General features: G+C 61.4%; 2 protein-coding genes across 3 annotated transcripts; both read right to left on the bottom strand.

Annotated features, from left to right (window-relative positions):
* Window positions 1–922: 922 nt before the first annotated feature.
* Window positions 923–8,474, bottom strand: MAP2K7 (mitogen-activated protein kinase kinase 7). 2 transcript variants are annotated; one of them, XM_034996961.1, is made up of 12 exons: window positions 8,342–8,465; window positions 6,568–6,615; window positions 3,374–3,515; window positions 3,138–3,204; window positions 2,906–3,019; window positions 2,708–2,827; window positions 2,456–2,563; window positions 2,183–2,362; window positions 1,993–2,073; window positions 1,740–1,882; window positions 1,170–1,215; window positions 923–1,057 (listed from the first exon to the last, which is right to left on the bottom strand). In XM_034996961.1, exons 1-12 carry the CDS (start codon window positions 8,463–8,465, stop codon window positions 923–925), a joined length of 1,308 nt encoding a protein of 435 aa, XP_034852852.1. The 2 variants fall into 2 exon arrangements, with proteins under 2 accessions (XP_034852852.1, XP_034852853.1); XM_034996962.1 differs by lacking the exon at window positions 6,568–6,615 and having other exon boundaries at window positions 8,342–8,474.
* Window positions 8,475–10,461: 1,987 nt separating this feature from the next.
* On the bottom strand, window positions 10,462–17,265 carry LRRC8E (leucine rich repeat containing 8 VRAC subunit E). Its single transcript, XM_034997399.1, has 3 exons — window positions 17,197–17,265; window positions 13,763–13,905; window positions 10,462–13,080 (listed from the first exon to the last, which is right to left on the bottom strand). The coding sequence occupies exons 2-3, from the start codon at window positions 13,898–13,900 to the stop codon at window positions 10,837–10,839; spliced, it is 2,382 nt and encodes a 793-aa protein (XP_034853290.1). The 5' UTR covers window positions 13,901–13,905; window positions 17,197–17,265; the 3' UTR covers window positions 10,462–10,836.
* Between the last annotated feature and the right edge of the window lie 2,297 nt (window positions 17,266–19,562).

Below are 19,562 nucleotides of genomic sequence, written 5' to 3'. Positions count from 1 at the left end.
GAGCCCCCCAGAGCCCACCTTTGGGGCTCGGCCCCGCACCCCGGCCCCAGACGCCTGTGCCCACAGGCGGTCAGGGGACTCCACCACAAGCAGCTAAACATGACTTTGGTAAAAGTTTCTGAAGGTACCGACAAACCCCGTGAGAACAAGCTCTTTGCCCCCCCACCCCAAACACCCCACCAAGTACAATAAAATACAATAAACTCCAAAAAGGACCCCCTGAGATCAAAGAGAGAGAGAGAGAAAGAGAGAGAGAGAGAGAGACCAGCCCAGGCCCAGCTGCAGTCGTAACGCCCAGCCTGCCTTCCTGGGGCGAGGACACCAGCTGACGGACTCGCCACTGCCGGAGACCCAAATGGACCCAGGAGTCCCCCAGGGGGGGCTGGCAGGGGGAGCCCAGGTACGGGCCAGGAGAGAGGCAGACGCAGGGAGGGAGATGGGGAAAGCCAGAGAGGTAGACAGGGGATGGGAGAGAGGGGGGATGGAGGCAGGGAGCATGTCTGCAGAGGGAGGCGGAGGGGACAGCACACGGCGAGTGGGGGGGGAGGGGCGGGACGGGCGGCTCTCTCCCGGCCCCTGGGGGCCGCCCCAGCCCAGAGGTTACGACTGAATAAATAGCGAGTCTGCTCGTGGCCTGCTGTCTTCCGTTCACAGTGTCTGTCAGGGGGACGCGCACGGCCGGCTGACCCCGGGAGGCCGGCTGACCCCGGGACGGGAAGGGCTGGGGCCTGGCGAGCCCATCTGTCCACGGCTGGTGGGCAGGGGGCTGGGGGTGGGTCGGCACCCCCTACTTTCTGTCCTCAGCCCTCAGCAGCTGTCCAGGTCCCAGGTCTCCCCTGGTGGGCAGCTGGGTGGCCAGGTGGGGAAGGGGGGCCTGTGGCCATGCCCCTGGCCCCCGGTGGGGCTGGCCGCCACCACGTGGCTACCTGAAGAAGGGCAAGTGGTGCTGGCTCAGGACTCCGCTAGTCCTCGGTGACTCAGTCTTCGCCATGACGTCCTTGAACCAGGATGCCACATCTACCTCCAGCATCTCGTAGCGCTTGATGAAGCTGTGTTCCTGTGGGCCGAGGGGTGGGGCTGAGGACCAGGGAGGCTCCCCCGGGGCGGCTGCTCAGGCCCCGGGCGGACGTCCTGGTGGGAGGGGGCGGGAAGGGGCCCCAGGTACTCACAAGTAGCTTATTATACTTTGGTCTCTTCCTGTGATCCTTAGTAAGGCTGAAGGAGAAGCAAAGAAAAGTAAGAACCGGGGAAGGAGAGGCCTGGCTGCCCTGGGGACTCAAGTGTCCCGGCTCCGAGATGGGGGTCTTCAGAATCTCGGGGAAGGAGCTGCTGTGTGCTCGCGGCCCAGGGCTGCTTCCTGAAAAGCCCGAGGACCCAAGGCCTGCACTTGGGAATCCCGCCTGTGACAGAAGCCCAACCTGGACTGAGGGGCTCGTGGGGGAGGTGAGCGGGGCTCTCGCACGGGACAAGCAAACGTGGACACGACGCAGGCAGGATTCGGCTTGCAGCGGCTGGACACACAGAGCCCCTGGCGCCGGGGCCTATCTGCTGTCCACAACCTCCCACGGCAAAGGGCAGGCTCAGGCCGGGGCCAACCCCGACTCCTAATGCCCAGGGCTCCGGGCCCAGCTCCTGCCTGCATCCCTGCCGGGGGCGCTTCCACAGTGGGGGCGGGGGCTTCTCCGTTCAGTCTGGGCCCGAAACCCCCTAGAACCCAGGCGGGCCGGCGGGCTCCTCACCAGTCTTTGACGAAGGACTGAAAGTCCCCTGAGAAGCCCATGTGGCCGGGCAAGAGCGGGGGCTCTTCCTGTAGGACTTTGGTGAGGACTTCAAAGTCTGTCTTGCAGTTCTTGTAGGGAAACTGTCCCGTCGCCAGCTCCACCTAGAAGAGAGGACCGGGCTGGACGGGCTGAGCACGGGTTCCTCCCCTCCCTTCCGCCTCCTTCTGGATCCTGAGGAGATGCTGCCCAAAAGGCGGGGGCCCCCACTCACCAAGGAGATGCCCAGGCTCCACACATCGGCCCGGATGTCGTAGTCTGGCTTGGTGGGATCCGGGGGGTCTATGCGCTCCGGCTGCCGGCAGGAGAAGGGGAGGATGTACCCCCAGGCCGGTGCGGGCGCGCCGCCCCGATCCCCCACGCCTGCCGCCCGCCCGCCCAAGCGCTGCGGGGCTCCCACTCACGGCCATGTAGGCGGCGCAGCCAGCGCTGCGCGTCTTGGCCTTGGAATCGACTAGACGGCCGCTGATGCCAAAGTCACAGAGCTTGATCTGGCCCCGCTCGTCCAGCAGGATGTTGGAGGGCTTGACGTCACGGTGGATCACGCCGTGCTTCTCCTTCAGGTAGTAGAGCGCCTTCACGATCTGCAGCAAGGACAGCGGGAGGGCACCAGTGACGGGAGGACGGGGCCCAGGGGGGACGACCCGGCCGGCCGCACCCCTGCCCGGTCCGCTCACCGCCACCGTCATCTTGCCCAGGATCCGCTCGGGGATGGGGCCCTGCACCCGCTTCTTGAGCTTCTCAGCGCATGTGCCCATGAGCTCCATGGCAATGAAGACATCCGTCTGCGGGGGCAGCACAGGGAGGCTTGGGCACGGCTGCAGCCCCTACCCACCCCCCCGCCACGGACTCCAGCCGTGGAGGAGGCCCCGCGGAGCCCCCAGAGAGGCAGGGGAGCAGCGGAGGCCGCTGGCCGGGCGCACACTCACATTCGTGATGAAGGTGCCGAAGCACTGCACGATGTAGGGACAGTCGTGGCTCTTGAGCACCACGTCCAGGTCCATGAGGATCCGCTTGTTCTCCTCCTTATTCCCGGAGCGCCGCATTTGCTGCACGGAGGGCCAGGGGAGCCTTAGTGCCGGGGTCTCAGGGCAGGGGAGGGGGCGCCCACCTGGGGCGGGGCTCACCTTGACGGCGATGACGTGGCCCGTCTTCCGGAAGCGCATCTTCCACACCTGGCCGCACGTGCCGCTGCCCATTTCCCCCAGGTTCTCCAGATCGTTGATTTCTGCTTGGTAGCGCTGGTAAGGACGGCCAGAGCTGGAGGATGGGCCAGGCCTGGGGCACCGCCCCCACCCCAAGGCCTAGCCCCGAGGTGCATCTTGCCCACCCCCCAGGGGGCCAGGGCCAGGGTAGTACCTGGCCCCCGATGGTCAGGTAGCCCGTCTGCTTCATGATCTCCTGCAGCTTCTGGTCAATCTCGATGCTGGGGGGGACAGGGAGGAGGTCCCGGTGGAGGAGGATCCCAACCAAACCGAGGCCACCCCAGTCCCCAACACACAGGGGTTCCCCTAAATTTAACCACCCTCCTCTCTGGAGCAAGCGAAGTGACCCCCCGCCCCCACTGGCCAGCTGGGCCCGTCCCAACAGCTTACCTCTCCATGCTGCGGGGCATGAACAAGGTTGGCGGAAGCCCCAGCATGTTGCGGGGCCGGGCAGGGGGCGTGGGGTGCTGTGGGGAGCTCTCAGAGGACGGTGAGCGGCTGCCCCCATCATTGGCCAGTGGGAGCTGGAGGGCTGGGGGGGGTGAGAACCAAGGGTGAGAGGGGGTTAGCCACCACCTGGCACTCTGGGGCCTTGGGACTCTGGTCTCCCCCTCCCTGGCACCAGGTAGGCCAGCACAGACCCCCCAGCCCCCACCCCATTGGGCTGGAGGAGCTAGCGTCTCCCTGACCACTCTCAGGGTACCTTCTCCCACCCCCCTGACCTGGAAGAAGATGGAGTAGGCTGGCAGGGAGAGGTGGTCCTCAGAGGCTGAGGGCTGTCCCCAAGTCTATGCTGACACGGATCACGGCCCAGAGACTGATGACATCCTTCAGCCAGGCAGCCTTCCTGATATGTCCCTTTCCTCCCCACCTCTGCCCAGGAAGCAGACCCAGGGCCACAGTGCCCACACTCTGGACCATGTGAGGAAGGAATGCCTGCCAGGATCAGCCTGGGTTCTGGGCCTGTTGGCAGCACTGACCCTGGCTGCCCAATAAGAATCAGGCAGACCACCCCAGGGAGACACTGGGCGAGGGCCCCATACTTCCAGCTGCCTTGCCCCACGTTCTGTTCCAGGGTCAGGGAGGGCCACCCTCTAGCCAGCAGGCTCATCTCTGAGCCTCCCAGCTTGGCCTGCAAAGCTAGGGCCAATGGGTGGGGGCAGGCCCCCAGGCTGGGCCTGTGTCCTCGGGGTGAGGGGATCCAGGTGGCACAGCCCCTCCAAGGGCTGGTGGGATGTGGGGGTGGGGAGTGGGCCAGGCGGTGGGGGCTTCTCAGCAGCCTGCATGCGGACAGCTTGGGCATGCTACAGGCAGGCGGGCAGGCAGCGGGCAGGCAGCGGGCACCCCGGGACGGGCAGGCGGCATTCGGGGATCGGGAGGGCAGGAGACAGACAAGACAGATGGGAGCCAAGACTTGGGGCCCAGCTGCCCAGAGGAGGCACTGCAGAGACAGGCCGGACAGGGGCCCGGGACAGAACAGTAGGTTCCCTGCGGGGCTAGGATCCTCCCTGGCTGGGCTGGCAGTAGGGTGGGAACAGAGATCCGTGTGGCCCCTGGAGAAGACAGATAATCCTCCACTGAAGCCTCGTACCCCAGAGGCCCTGGTGCTCCAGAAGGGGGTCCCTAGCTGGGTAGGGCACTGGCTGAAAGAGTCTCCAAGTGGGGCCAGAGAGGACCTTCCTGTGGAGAACGGCTGGCCGGGAGACCGGGGGCCTGCCACTCTCCCACAACCCTCAGCTGATGCCCCCTTCTCTGCCTACACCCCCTGCCACGCTCCACGCTTCCCTCCCACAGTTCTGCAAGCAGCTGGTAACGTGGGCCCAGTGACCAATGGACAGAGACAAATATGCTCGAACTGCTGGCATCTGGGTACTTTCCCCACATTGTTACCCTGGGCCCCTGACCACATCCAGAGTGAGGGAGCAGGTACAGGATCCTAACCTGCAGTCATAGAAGGGACATAGGTCTTGCTAAGGCCTGCTCAGAGCAAAAGAAGAGCTCGGGAGAGCCCAGGGAGATGGCCAGGCCTGGCACCTGCACGGGCCTGGAGGCCTCACCACCTGAGCACCCTCCCTGCTGCTCTAGTCCCTGGCTTTGTAGTGTCCTTGCTTCACTCCTCTGTCATGGTCAAAGTCCTAATCCCTCCCTCTCTCGCTCAACCACCTCAGGGGCACCTGAGGGGCCCCCCAATGCTCCCCTGTACCTGGACTCTCTGAGGATACTGCCAGGCTCTCGCCCCCTGGGGGTATCTGGGCCCCTTTTCTGCCCTGCATGGTCAGCTCCTCTCTGGGGTGAAGACCACACCCCTACCCTCTCCACACTTCTGGGGTGGGGGGACAGATGCTTCCAGTGGCCCTACAAACTGAAACACGGTGGGGACTTGAGGGGGGCTGGTATAGGGTGGCTAAGGTGGGGGAAGGGAGGAGGTACACAAAGGCCCTGAGAACAGAGGTTACAGAGGTGGTGACAGGCCACGCGGCAGGTCAGGAGGGCACAGTGAGAGCAAGAGGCTGAGTGAGAGAGAGAGAGAGAACAAGAGAGCGCATGGAAGCACACGGCTAACAGGGGCCACAGATGCACCAGGCTGTCAGTCCGACACACATGCACGCGTGTGTGCGCACGCACACACACAGGACGTGGCAAAACCCCACACGCACACAGACGATACGCCGAGAGCCCTGAACAGAGCCAGGCCCACGCTGTCTTACACACACACACACGCGCGCGCGCACACACCCCCCTGCCCCAATCTAGTTCCACCTACACAAGGGCCAACAGGGCCAGACCCCACCCAGCTGTCTGTCTCTCTGTCTCTCGTGCTCACTCACTCACACACACACACACACACACACACACACGCCCCCCGCACACATCTGCTCCAGACCCGCTAGCGACTGCGCTCAGGCCCCGGCCGGCTGCTTCCTCCACCTTCAATCTCCAGCTCCCCGCCTGCCACGACCCGGTGCTCAGATACCAGCTTCTCCAGAGGCTTCCCCGACTGACCACCCCCTGAAGAACCGGCCTTTTCTATAAGGCATCACTGCTTTCTCCACCTCTCCCGGACCGGGAAAGTGCTCACTGTCCGTGAGCGTCAGCCACGTGTCGAGTGGCCCGCGGTCCCTTCTGTCCACTGCTGTGTCCCGAGTCGGGCGATGCGTGTTCGCTGTGCTGTTGAAACAAATCAACAGGCACAGTGATGGCCTGGCGCAACTCTCTCTCTCCCCCTTACACGTGCACGCACACTACACACGTGCGCACATACATGACCCCTTACACACACGCGCACACACGTGACCTCTCACAGGCGGCAGACTCCCGGTGGGTAAAGGAGCTCACTTCCTCTTCCAGGGAGTCCAAACCTGAGCCCACCAGGAAGGGAGGAGTGGAAGGCGAGTGGACACAGAAGAAGAGGCCAAGTGGGCCGAACACTGTTGATCGCTGATGGTGTGGAAGGAGAGAAAGTAAGAGTGACAGGCGCGCACGCACACACACAGCATGGGGGGTGGGGGAGGGCATTCTGCGGCGGGGCAGCGGTTAGGTCAATGGTGCAGATGTCCAAGCGACGATGATAAAAAGGCTGGTACCTGCTCGTTGGGACGGGGCAGGAGCAGGGCTTAGAGTGATCACAATAACTGGATGGGGAAAAGGAAGAAAAAAAACAACACCACGATAAATCACAACAGAAACAACTGATTTGTCCAAAAGAAAAGAAATCAAATCATAACGAAGAAGAGAGGGAGGCGCGAGGCACCAAATTGCAGAGACGGGTAGAAACCGACAGAAATGGGAGGACCGGGAGCATGGGATGGAGCTGACAGACACAGACGCCTGGAGGGGGCTCCTCAGGGGCCTTCCCGCCGTGGGCCTCACTGTACCTCGCTCTGCACCTCGGACAGCCACCCCATAAGGCAGCCCCGGCCCCATACCCAGCCCTGTCTCATCCATGCCGGGGCTAGGGGAGACAGCACCGCACAGCCCAGCAGGGACCCTCCAGTCCTGGGAGGGCTTTCCGCCCCAGGGAGGAACCCACGCTACCCCAAGTCAGAAGAGTGAGGGATGAGGAGTGGACCGCACACAGGGACTGGGGGCGGTCAGGCTGTGAAGGTCAGGCTGGGTGAGCAGGGAGTGACCCCAATACCCCGTTATGGGGGTGCGTGCCCCCTCCTACCAGGATGACCCCACAGGGAGCTACATAAGCTACAAGGATCATATCAGAAGTACAAAGGAGGGCCATTCACTGTTCTGTAGAGACACAAAGTGTGTGGTGGGGTGCTATTCATCAGGTCTGTGGGGAGGGTGAAGACCTGATGCCCTCCAGCTGAGAGATTTGGGGAGGGCGTTTCGTGGGACATAAAGAAACTGGACAGTGGTTGTGGTAATCCCAGGCCGGGTATGAGTGTTGGGGGAAGGAGGAGCAGCTTTTGATTCCAGATGATAAAATGCCAGGGAGGTAGTCACAGAGATAGCGGGATCAGAGAGAAGTGTACGTGGGCTGGGAGGTCGAGATATCACCACACTGGCCTCACGTACCCCTAGGCCAGGTGAGTGTGGGTGTGCAGGGAAGAGTCCAGGTGAGGAAAAGCTGCTAGGCTGGGGGTTCGGTGTGTATTTTTGGAGAAGCTAGACAGTCCCCAAGATGGTGGCAGTGAAACCAGTCAGAGAAGTCTGAGGGGGCCTGGTGTATGTGGGTAGGGTGTGCGTGGGAGGGGGCCTGCTAGGCCCAATGACAAGGTCCCAGCCTGGGAAAAAGGGATTACTGGACACAGTCAAGGGAAAGAGGTCAGAGGAAGAGGGAGTTATATGTGGTCAAACGACCTCAGGTGTCACCCGGGCCAGGTGCGCGTGTGTATGAGTGTGAGTGGATCATCCACTGAACCATCTGACGAGGACCCAGGTGCGGAATGGGGCAAGGGGCCTCCTGCCAGGCACTGAGACGGCAGGAGCGAAATCATCTGGTCGGAAGGGGCGTCCGTGTTTGCGAGGAATCTGGATGTGGTCGCGGTCGCGTGGATTAGGGGAGCGCGGCTCCGGGTAGGTGAGGGTGACAGGCTCCGAGGATCACGGTGAGGGGGCGGGTCATCAGGTGGGGGGCCCTGCCCTGGGGCCGGGTAACTGGGCTCGTAGGCCCCGTAAGGGGGAACCCCTACGTTGGAGGAGGACCGCCCGGGAGCCCGCGGCCGCACGCCCCCCGGGTCACCGTGACCCTCTCCCCGCGAGCCGACAGCGGGGGGTACGCGGTGGCGAGGAGGAGGAGCAAGAGCGCCCCGGAAGCGGGGGCGGGGCCTGACGACGGGGGCGGGGCTGCCCGCGGCGCGCGCCCCGCCCCGCCCGCCCCCTCCCCCACGCCGCCGTGCTTACTGGGCCTGGGCCGCTGGGGGCTGATATCCAGGTTGAGGTCGATCCTCCGCCGGGCCTCGCGATTCTCCTGCTTCAGCTTTGCTTCCAGGCGGGACAGCTTCTGCTCCAGGGAGGACGCCGCCATCTTCCCCGCCGCCGCCGCGCACCGCCCGGCCGCCCGTCAGTCCGGCAGACAAACACCGCACTGCGCCTGCGCCTGGATGACCCCACCGAGCCGCCGTCTCTCCCTGCACGGCGCATGCCCGCGGCGCGCACTCGCCCATCCCGCGTGCCTACCCTCCGCGCATGCGTGCTTCTTCCCAGTGGGAGGGGTGACGCCACCTAGAGCTCGCGTCTGGCAACGTGCAAATCGTCTCACTGTGCTGCGCACGCGCGGATTCCGAGCGCACTCTCGAGAGGCGCTGTGTTGAAATCCATTCACTGTTCTGTAGAGAAGGGCGGGCGGGGAAAACGGCGCGCCTGCGTACGGAGGGGTAGACGCGATGCCGCGCGTGGCCCTTGGTGCGCATGCGCAACATTGGCTCGCTGTTCTGCCGCTGTTACTGGGAGTAGCTCCTCGTTTTCGCTGTTCCCCGCCCGGCCTGTTCTCTGGCACCCACGCTCCCTCCCAGCTGCCTTTCTCGTCTGGGACAGTGCTTCATTAGCATCCCTGTTAGGCTTAATTGCTGCCTCCTCACCATAATTAGGCGCCCGTGGGGAGCCCTTTCTATTTCAGCAAGCTCGGGTTTGACCAAGGACTGGCGGGAGGGGCGGGGTAGGGCTCCGTCACTGTAGGGGCCCTAGGACCGGCGGCATGGGGGACCCCTGATCTCGACCACAGGGCCAGGGTCATGGCCAGAAGAGTTCCAGGTCAGACCCAGATGGGATATTTTAAGACTTTCCCTCGTCTTCCTTCCCCGGAATGTGAGCCCAGCTCCTGGACAGTGCAGGAGACCGGCCTTGGTGTTAATGCGCCTCGGCCTGTCTTCCCCGCCGCTTAACTGGTCTGATGGGTGCCGGGGAAAATGTCCGCAACTGGAATCCTGGTTTTCGGAAAGCAGCTTGCCTCTGCTCTCGTTGCCAGGAAGAGGCTCGCCTTTTGCAGACACCTCGAGGTGTCCAGTCCCAGGAGGTCAGGGTCAGTCAGGCTGTGCCCTACCTGCTCCTGGTCCAGCGCAGGAACACTGGTGGGCGCTGAAGGCTTGTGGGGACTTCTGTGGTGACAACTTATGGTGGAACAGATACAAGAGAGTGGAGTTTGGAGAATTAACAAGGAATGTAGAGGAAAAGGGGTTCTCCAGAAAAAAGCTGGGCAGAGGATGCCACCTAATTTCTCCTGATAAGCTGAGGTCTCCCTGCCTCTGCTTCCGGGACAGAAACTCATAGCCTTGATTCTGGCACGTGAGTGTCTTTGCTTGCCTGTAATTGGTCTGGTGAAATGGAAGGCTTAGACAACAGAAGTGGATAGCAGAGATCAGAAGTTTAGTTCTCATAATTCATATTATTTATTAAGCACCCACTGATAGATGCTCCCTCACGCAGGGAACACTTGAGAGACAAGTCTCTGCCTGTGCTCAGAAGAATGTAACCTCCACGGCAGGCGTTCTTAACCCTGGAGTCTGCCATCCTTAGGATGTCCACGAGTGGCCCTCTGGGACATCTGGGGGAATCTGTTGACTGCCTGAAGTTGCTTGCGGACATTTGCGTGTATGTGTACCTGAGCATTTTCCTGGGAAAGGAGGTGCCCAGCTTTTATCAGATGTTCAAAAGTTCTAGGACTTAAAAAGGGTTCAGAATCCCTGCTCTGGACATCCAGATTCTGTAGGTCCATAGTTCCCAACATACAGGCCTAGGACCACCCTGCATCAGAGTTACTTGGGATGTTTATTTATAGGCAGGTTTCTGGCCTCCAACCAGACCTGAGTCAGTCTTTCAGGGGTGGGGCCTGGGATGTTTTGTTTTGGGGATGTTGATTTTGATGCATAGCCAAATATGAGAACCACTTTTCTGAGTTCACGTGTCTGTAGCAAACAACTTATAAATAAGGGATTGACATCAAAGTTGGGGGCGAGGGTCGCTGGTCCCTTGTGTCTGTGTCCCCTCCCTGGGAGAGAATCCCAGAAATAAGCTGTTTTGGTCGGGGCCGGGGGGGGGGGGGGAGGTGTGGAGAGGGTTGAAATCCCATTGGGATGTGCCCCACCCCCATATATGGCACTAATTGAGCTAGAATGTCCAGGGGCAGGGCAGGACAGCCCGCCAAAGACACAGGTATCTTTGGTCTGAGAATCCTATGACTGAGTTAATCCCTCTATGATGGTCCACCCCAAATCCACAGCCTCCTGTCTCTTCTCAGACAGACCAGTCCCAGGATCCTGCCTGGACCCCACAAGGTTGATCTGTCTGCTCCTCCTCTCCTGGCCCAGGCCCTCTTGGCCACCTCTCTTGAAGACAACAGTAGAGGTTCTGGGGTGGAAGCATCCAGAAGGCCTCTTACCCCAACCTTCCCCACCTCTGCTTTATTCCTCCTCCAGCTTCTCCCGCACCTCTGCCGGCAGGCCCTCGTAAAGAGTGTCCTCCACCAGGAGCCCCGCTTTCTTGAGTCCCACACAGTTGCCAAGCTCTTCTGGCAGGGCCTCCAAGCGGTTGCCCTTGAGCTCCAGGCGGCTGAGGGCTCTGAGGGCCCCCACCTGGGGCGAGAGCTGGCTCAGGTGATTGTAGCCCAGGAGCAACGTCCGCAGCTTGCGGCAGAAGAAGAGCTCGTCGGGCAGGGCCTCCAGGGCATTGTAGGACAGAGCCAGGTGCTGCAGGTTCTGGAGGAGGCCCAGCTCGGGTGGCAGGGAGCGGAGCCCATTGTGGGAGATGTCCAGCAGGCGGAGGCCGGAGCACATGCCCAGCTGGCTGGGCAGGGTCTCCAGCTTGTTGTGGCTGAGGTAGAGCTGCTCAAGTCCCCGGAGCTTACGCACGTGCTCGGGGACGTAGGCGATCTGGTTGTGCCACAGCCTGAGCGTGACCAGCTTGCGACAGTGCTGGAAGCTGAGGATCTCCTCAATGGACCGCAAGTGGTTGTCCTTGAGGTCGAGTTCCTGCAGCGCGCCCAGGCTGAAGATGGCATGGGGGATGCGCTCCAGCCCGCAGGCCACCAGCTCGAGCTCCCGCAGCACCGCCAGCTTCTTGAGGCTGTTAAGGGCCAGCAGGCGGGCCCCATCGTTGTGCAGACTGAGCCGTTGCAGATGCCCGGCCACGTCAGTCACGCTGGCTGGCACCTTGCTGGCATTGCTCCGCAGAGACAGCACCTTGAGCTGCTTCAGCTCCCGGAGGCTCTCGAGGGTCGCCGCCCGAGCCAGCTCTGGGGGGAAGAGCCCCTCCAGGTGCAGCTCCTCCAGGCCCCGCAGCCCGAACACCCACAGGGGCACCTCGCGGAGCTCCTCACACTTGACGCGGATGACCTTCAGGCGGTCCCGCAGAAAAATCTGCAGGGAGAAGGGCAGCCTGGCGGGTGAGTGGAGCAGGCTGAGCTCCTGCAGGTTCACCAGCTGTGAGAGGCCTGGGGGGAAAGTGATATCACAGATGGCCTCCAGCCGGAGCGCCTCCACCTCGCTGAGCTCGAAGACAGTGTCGGGCAGCCCCGGGAGCATGCAGAGGGTCAGCTCGAGCTGGCCCCGGGCGTTGCGCTGCAGCTTCTGCCGCAGCTTCTCAGGCGTCCACTCGTGGTTCAGGTTGAGCTGCTTCAGGCGGCTCTCACTGACTTCAGAGAGGAAGACGGCGAAGCGCTTGGAGTAGAGCGAGTCATACTGGTCGATGAGGTGTAGCATGAAAGCAAAGTCATTCTTGACATCCGGTATGTCACCCATGCCGGTCTCCTCCCGCACTGAACGGAAGGAGTACTCCTTGAGGGGCCGATGGAAGAGCCAGTAGAGGGTGTAAAGACAGGTTAGCCCGTAGACGCACACAAAGGAGATGTAGCAGAAAGCCAGCTTGGAGAAGAGGTGGGCCTTGGTGTGATTGCAGCAGAAGTTGGCGTAGCCTGTGACCTCCGAGGTCTCTACCCTGCAGGCCACCAGGAAACTGATGTTCTCCACGTAGACCAGGTTGTAGACCAGGATGGCAAAGAACTTGCAGACTTTGAGCACCGTTTGCCGGATGTACATGGTATACAAGATGTCTCCCTCCTCCACGTGCATGCGGAACTTCTTGACCTTCTCAAACAGGGCTTTGGCCTGTTCACCCTCCTTCTTATCCAATAGGGTGACGGCCGGTGGCTCAGTGACCATCTTCTCAGGCTCCACCAGCACCTTTTCCTTCTCACCCTCACTTGCTTTCCCTGGCCCTGCGGAGGCCTCCCTGGTCGCTGTTGCCCGTCCCGCGGCGGCGCCCTTGTGGTTCTCCCCAGAGACCTCGGACAGGGCCCGCGTGGTCCACGGTGAGTCGAAACACTTGCCCAGAATGGAGGTGAAGTGCTCAATCTTAGAGCTGGTGCCAGGGAACTTGAACCAGAAGCTGGTGCAGACCATGAACATGAGCGTGTGAATGACGACCAGGTAGGGGAAGTACTTGGCATACCAGTGGAGGGCTGTCTCATAGCAGAGCTGGTTAATGAAGCTATACTGCTGTAGGTCCAGGTTGTTCTTGAGGCCGCTGACCTCCCGGAGGCCCCCCATCTCCTCGGAGACCCCCCGTGGCAGCAGTTGCTGGCATGGGGCCTCTGATAAATTCTCCCGGAGTTCATGACTGGGCAGACAGATGATCTTGTCCTGGGTCACCTGGGAATGAGGGTGGGGGAAGAGGGTCAAGGAGCTGGCTCGGCCTGCATAGTTGGGGGGGGTGGGGGGAGAGGCGGGCTTAAGGTGGGAGGAGGCCCCAGTCCCTGACTCTCCTGAGCTGGCTGTGGTTTTGGAAGAATCGCTAAACCTCTGGAAGCACCTCAGTCTTTGAAAAAAGGAGTTAGCTTGAATGGGATCCTCCCGCTCTCCCCCCCTCCCTGCCCCCGCAAAAGATACTGAAGTCCTAATCCTTAATACCTATGAATAGATAGTCTTTGCAGAGCAGACGTGATCAAGTTAAGGTGAGGTCATTAAAGTGGGCCCTAATTCAGTATGACTGTGTCCTTTGGACATAGACACACACACACACTGAGGAAAGATGAGCGAACGTCATCTATAAACCAAGGAATGCCTGAGGCCACCGAGGAGCCGGGAAGGAGAAAGGCATGGAACCAACGCTCCCTCACAGCCCGCGGAAGGAAACAATCCTGTCAACACTTTGATTTCACGCTTCCGGGCTCCAGAATTGCGGGAAAGTTAGCAGGAAGACTTCCGGAATCCCCGGCCCCGCCCCGCCAGGCCCCGCCCGCATCGGCCCCGCCCCTGCGCCCTCGCCTCCAGGCCCCGCCCCCTACGCCCAGGCCGCGCTATGCCCAGGCCCTGCTCCGGCCTTGCGCCTTACCTGCAGGGTGCAGCCAAAGACCCCGATCATGAGCATAGCCACGGTGAGGTACTCCGCCAGCACGTCCCACCAGGGTTTGAGCACCTTGAAGGCGGGCTGCTGTTCCGTGAACTGCTTGAACTCGGCCACCGGAATCATCTTTCCTGCGGGAGATGGGGAGGCAGGGGTTGCAGAGACCCTCAAGAGGGGGCGCCTGGTCGTGGGCCCCCAGCGAGTCAGACACGTGCCTCTGCTCCCAATTTGTGCTCTTGCCTGCCCAAATCTGGCAGAGCGCACGAGCTGTGTGCCCCCTTCCCCTCTCCCCCAGACCTCCCCTCCTTCCTGAAGCCAATCTACTACAGTTCTCCCCACTTCTGCTCCCCGGGATCCCTGCCCCCATCTGACGCTGCTGGCCCTTTCGGACGGACAGTCCACGGGGCCGCTGTCCCCCAGCTAGCCCGTGTGGCCCTCTCCCAGAACCCAGCCACCGCCCACCCTTGATGCCAAGCCCGAAACGCTCGCTCTGCTGCTCTGACTCCAGACACCTCGTGTCCGGGCGGCTGGCCCCGGCTCTCTCTGCCACTGGGCCGGAGAGCCGCTGAGGCAGGCTCGGGACTTCCGGGGTGTGGGCCCCCCCACCCCCTTCAGGGGCGCTCCAGGCACCACCTCCAACCTCCAACCGGAAAAGCCGGCTGGAGCCTGGCTCTGGTTACAGGGCCCGAGGGGCAGGGAGTGGCAAAACCGAAGGCTGGTCAGTTAGGGGGCGGGAGGACTAGGACACCTGGGTGTCTAGAGGGGCTGGTGCCCAGAATCTGGGGCAGAAAACAGAAACCTGGGTAGGGGGTGTCAGGATGGCTGAAGGGCAGAGGATTGGGAAATGGAAAACGCAGGGAGCAGCCGGAGTGACACCTACGACCCGGCTGGGGCTGGGCGGCCAGCCCACTCTGTCCCTGGGTTTCGTTTTAGACCAAGGTATCATTATTTCAGATACGGACGGCCAGGAACAAGTCCCATGGGGGCGTGTGCCACGAGCTGGGACATCACCCTCCCAGGCAGGCAGCTGGGGAGGCTCCCTCCTCCACTCCCTGAGGCTGGACGGAAGGAAGGGGAGGCAGCAAGGCCCCCACTGCTTCCAAGGGGGCTCCTAGGCTCGACTGCCCCTCCCAGCATCCGTGCTCCTCTACCCTGCCAGTTTTCCCACGTGGGGTTCCTGGAGGCTGGGCAAGGGAGGGAGGCATCTGGGCCATGAGCTGGTCCCCCAGCCTTCCACCCATTGCTTAGGGGGAACCTGGCCCTGGACCACACCTCAGCCAATTACTCAACACTTCCCTCCCTCCCTTTTTTGGTCCCCAGGTGCATGAGGCCTTGGGTTGACTCCTGGTTGGGGATGGGGTGGATGTGGGCAGGGATACAGGATGCGGGCTCTGCCCACCAGGCTGAGGGTGGGGCAGTTCACCACACCTTATAATCCCATCAGAGGCCCTCACTTTGGGACGGCAGGGGCAGGGCCCCCTGACTCAGGCCCTGACTCACCCAGAATCAGGCGCAAGCAGGGGATGCTCAGACAGAACCGAGGCTCCCTCCCACAATGCCCCATCCTTCACTCTCAGTGTGAGTGTAGAGAGAAAGAAAAGTTGAGTGTATCAGTCCAGTCACCAGGGAATCTTAGAGAAACATATGCAGGGCGGCTCAACAGCACCCAGGGGCCCAATGTACACTAGCCATCCAAGGGGACACCTGGGGGCATTCTGAGTGTGCATCTGGATGTACACACTGAGCTGAGGGGGAGACCCAGGACCAGTTCCAGCCAGCCGCTGTTCTCCCTTCCCTGGGGACCTGTCCCTCTGAGGGACCCCACTCTGCTGTTTAACCTAAGAAGAGTACTTCTGGGGGCTGTGACAGAAATAGACGGGCAGGGACCAACTTCCTGGCTGCGTCCATCTCACACTGCTGGGAGCAGGGACCAACTTCCTGGCTGCGTCCATCTCGTACTGCTGGGAGCAGGGACCAACTTCCTGGCTGCGTCCATCTCGCACTGCTGGGAGCTCCAGCACCCCCCACGCCAGGACTACAATCAAAGGCAAGAAGGCAGAGACACCCAGGGTCCCCAGGGGAAGGCCCCCTGGCTCCCACGGAACAAGGTATATACACAACACAAATCGGAGGCAGACACGGGGGTTATCATTATCTGTCTCCATGACTCAAACAGGATGGTCTGAACCTGCCATTAAGCTTCCACAGACACAAGACTGGCCCCCCTTTGTCTGAGCAGGGCTGGTGGGAGGGCCCCGGGGCAGAGGGCTTGAGCTAGGGGGAGTTCAGAGGAAAACAACCACAGGGCCACATGCAGCTTATGGCCACCAGATGCTTCCAGGACCTCCTTTTATCCCAACTCTGTGGGGGGGGAGAGGGGGGTTGCTGCAACCCTCATTTTCCAGACTCACGGGGAGGGAAATAGCCAGCTCGAGGTTTCACAGCTACAAGTGGTATTTAAGGCGTAACCCCCAAGTCTCGTCTGGCTGGTGGCACCCCCTGTATTGTGGTGGGTGAGAACCTCTTGCTGAGATGCAGCATCTTCGCCAAAAGAACCTCAGAGGGGAGCTCTGGCAGAGAACAGATGGGCCGACGCTGCTCTGCAGGCCAGGTTGGGGGCCCCTGGTCCACCTAAAGACCAGGTACTGCCCCCTGCCCATCCTGAGCTCCACCCATCCCTACCTCACCCCTGCTTCTCCTCTCTCAGGCCCTCCCCTGAGCTCCCAGCTGGCCTCCCAAAACAGGGAGTGGTGGGTGCTCCTGGTCCGACCCCTCCTCACCCACAGCCCATGCTAATGGGCAAGGAAGACACAGCGATAGCTCTCAGCCCTGAAACAGGCTTTGGAGGACACAGGTCCGATCTTCGACTTACACAAGAGAGAAACTAAGAAAAAAAGCACGAGAAACTGAGGTCAGGGGTGGGGGTGGGGGGTGGCCCCTTAGTAGCAGATCTTGGGCCAGGCCCCGGCTCGGGTACTCCCAACCTAGTACTTTTCTGAGCTGCCCTGCCAGGACTCAGGAGCGAAGGGGGTCTTGAGGTTTAATAGTCCCAGAGGGGGCAACCTGGTAAGGACCCCAAGGGGTATGGTTCTGGGGCATTGAGGGGTTCGCAGAGGTGAGTTGTCGCTGTTGTCCCAGCAGACAAGGAAAGGGGAATGGGGTCAAGATCGCCCCCCCGGGGGGTCTCCCCCATCCTGCTGATCTTCGCTCCGTCCTTGGCCAGGCCCGCCCGCTCCCGCACAGGCGCCCTTGGGCTGGCCACGGCCGAGTCTCTCGCTGCCCCCACCCCCTCCCCAGCTCCTGGTGCGCCCCGGCGGGCCGCGGGCTCGGCGGCAGTGCCAGCGTCACCTGGGGCGGTCGTCACGTGGGCCAGACCCCTGCCTCACCACCCCGTCCGCAGGGACAGAGAGCCACCTACTCACCGCTCCGGCTGGGACGCTGGGCCCAACTTCTGGGTCCCTGGGAGCGGAGCGGCCGGGACTCCCGCAGAGTTCCCGGGCCAGCCTGGGTGAGTCAGGGCGGGCGGGCGGGACAGGAGCCCGGGAGCCGCCCCGCCCGCCCGCCCAGGGGACGTCCCGGCCCCGCCTCCCTTTGGGCCCTCCCAGGTCGCCCCCAACTCCCGGCGCCGAGGGATCGCGGGAGGAGTCTACCTCGGCTCTCCCCCGAGGTGGGTGAGGGGCGGGCCGGAGGAGCAGGGGTCTTAGAACTTTGGGTCAGGCTGCGGTCGGGGAGACCGAGGGGGCCCGGAGGCACTGCGCTCCCGAAACCAGCCTCTGGGCCTCCTTCCAGGATCCAGGCTGTATAGACCCTGTCAGGAACAGGTGAAGAGCCTCCTCCTCCCCAACCCCCACCCCCAGGTGCGGCCACCTGGTCTTCAGGCACAACCAAGGAACCAGTGAACAGAGTCCGGGGAAGGGAAGGGGGCTTCCCTTTTCCTGCTCTGAGCACCCAGCCAAGGGAAGCTGAGCAGAGTGGGGGTGCTTATCTGTGTGACCCTGCCCAAGCTTGAGACCTGCTCTGGACTTCTGGGAAAGGGATAGGAGTAAGCTGCTCTTAGGTCTGGGGTAGGGTGGGGGGTGCGGTGAGGGGAAGCACAGGGGCCAGAGGGCTCTCTGGGATCTGGGGCTGGAGTCCAGTCTGGGAGGTTCACTTCTAGAAGGGATGACTACCTCCCCACCCCCACTCATTCCTCCTCAGCCAAGGAGGCCTGAGCTGGGTCTTAGACTAGCAAAGCACCCAGGTCAGCCTGGAGGCGTCTGATGAACCTTGATGGGTTCTGTCTGCAAACCTCGAGGGAGAGGGGACCTGGACGAAATGGGAGAACGAGACCCCTCCCCTGTGGGAAAAAGAAGCCCATGAGTTCACTAGACTCGAGTTCACTAGACAGCCAGAGACCTGAGACTCCAAACCTTGAGGATGGGACCTCCCCTCAGCTTAGGTTCCTGTGTGAAGCCTTGTGATGGGCATGACCCTTGGAGACGTGACATCTCCGAAGTGTCTGTGGGCTCCACCACAGGCAGCCCCAAGATAGACCTTCATTGTGAGGCCAAGATAAGCAAGGCCCCCTTCTCTCTCAGAGCTTCTGCCCGAGTGGGGGCAGCCAACACAGAGGTAAGCATGCAAACATGCCAGGGAACGAGATCTCCATCTGTGACAAGTGCTGTGCATGTAACTACGTTGGGTGAGGTGGGTAACGAAGGCCAAAGCCACTTTGGGCCATCTGAGATGGAGTCATTGCTCCCTCTCCTTCGCCCCCTTCCCGCCCCTGGAGAAGCTCCTTTGGATCCATGCCCTGGGGAATGGGGGTGGTGGTGGTTTACAGCTTTATGCTGGAGTGAGCATCCTTTAAAAAAAATTAAAAAGATTTTTTTAATAAAGATTTTATTTATTTATTCATGAGAGAGAGAGAAGCAGAGGGAGAAGCAGGCTCCCCGCTGAGCAGGGAGCCCGACGCGGGACTCGATCCCAGGACCCTGGGATCATGACCTGAGCCGAAAGCAGACACTTAACCATCTGAACCACCCAGGCACCCCAAAATAAAAAAGATTTTATTTTATTTGAGAGAGAGAGAGAGAGAGCGCGCGCGCACACAAGTGGGGGGAGGGGCAGAGGGAGAGGGAGAAGCAGACTCCCCACTGAGCAGGGAGCCCGATGTGGGACTCGATCCCAGGACCCCGGGATCATGACCTGAGCTGAAGGCAGACCCCCAACCGACTGAGCCACCGAGGCGCCCCTGGAGTGAGCATCCTGATACACATCGCTTTGCACACTTATATGTATCTCTGAGGTCACTGGGATGGAAGCCCCATGACCCCAGGCACATGTCCCTCCTGCTCCCCACTGTGTCCCCAACACTTCAGTGGTGCCTGGCACACCGTGGGCATTCAGTAAATGATGGTTGGGTGGATGACTAAGGTGTTGTCTTAGTTCACAGTCCTCTAGCGCAGACCCTGAGACAAGGAATTGGATCCCAGTGGTCTACCTGGAAGGTGATCCCAGGAAGCACTGGAGTGGGGCAATGGGGAGGGGAGACCGGGAAAGGAAGGAGGTGAGTAAGCATGAACAAGGGTACGCGAATGAGGGTAAATGAACAGGTTCACGGGCAGCTAGGGCTCTATTCCGCTGGGGAGCTCTGGGAGATGCTAGAGGACACACCTCCACGTTGCCCCCACCCACTTGGCCGTTGTGGATCATGTTGCCATGAACATGGGTGTGCACTTATCCCTTTCTTTCTTTCTTTCTTTCTTTCTTTCTTTCTTTCTTTCTTTCTTTCTTTCTTTCTTTCTTT

Source organism: Mirounga leonina, unplaced genomic scaffold, assembly GCF_011800145.1.
Source record: "Mirounga leonina isolate KUSES-001 unplaced genomic scaffold, KU_Mleo_1.0 Mir_94, whole genome shotgun sequence".
Lineage (NCBI taxonomy): Eukaryota > Metazoa > Chordata > Mammalia > Carnivora > Phocidae > Mirounga > Mirounga leonina.
Note: the sequence above shows the minus strand (reverse complement) of the source record. Positions and strands in the feature narration are given on the sequence as shown.

What these genes read in the sequence shown, in the direction of transcription:
- MAP2K7 (XM_034996961.1), bottom strand. Translation starts at nt 8,465, where the DNA reads ATGGCGGCGTCCTCCCTGGAGCAGAAGCTGTCCCGCCTGGAAGCAAAG. An exon ending in CCCCCAGCGGCCCAGGCCCA is followed by an intron (nt 6,616 to 8,341) that starts GTAAGCACGGCG and finishes TTCCCCATCCAG; the next exon opens with TTATTGTGATCACTCTAAGC. An exon ending in GCTGCGCCGCCTACATGGCC is followed by an intron (nt 2,074 to 2,182) that starts GTGAGTGGGAGC and finishes TCCTGCCGGCAG; the next exon opens with CCGGAGCGCATAGACCCCCC.
- LRRC8E (XM_034997399.1), bottom strand. Translation starts at nt 13,900, where the DNA reads ATGATTCCGGTGGCCGAGTTCAAGCAGTTCACGGAACAGCAGCCCGCC. An exon ending in TCTTTGGCTGCACCCTGCAG is followed by an intron (nt 13,081 to 13,762) that starts GTAAGGCGCAAG and finishes CCTCATTCCCAG; the next exon opens with GTGACCCAGGACAAGATCAT.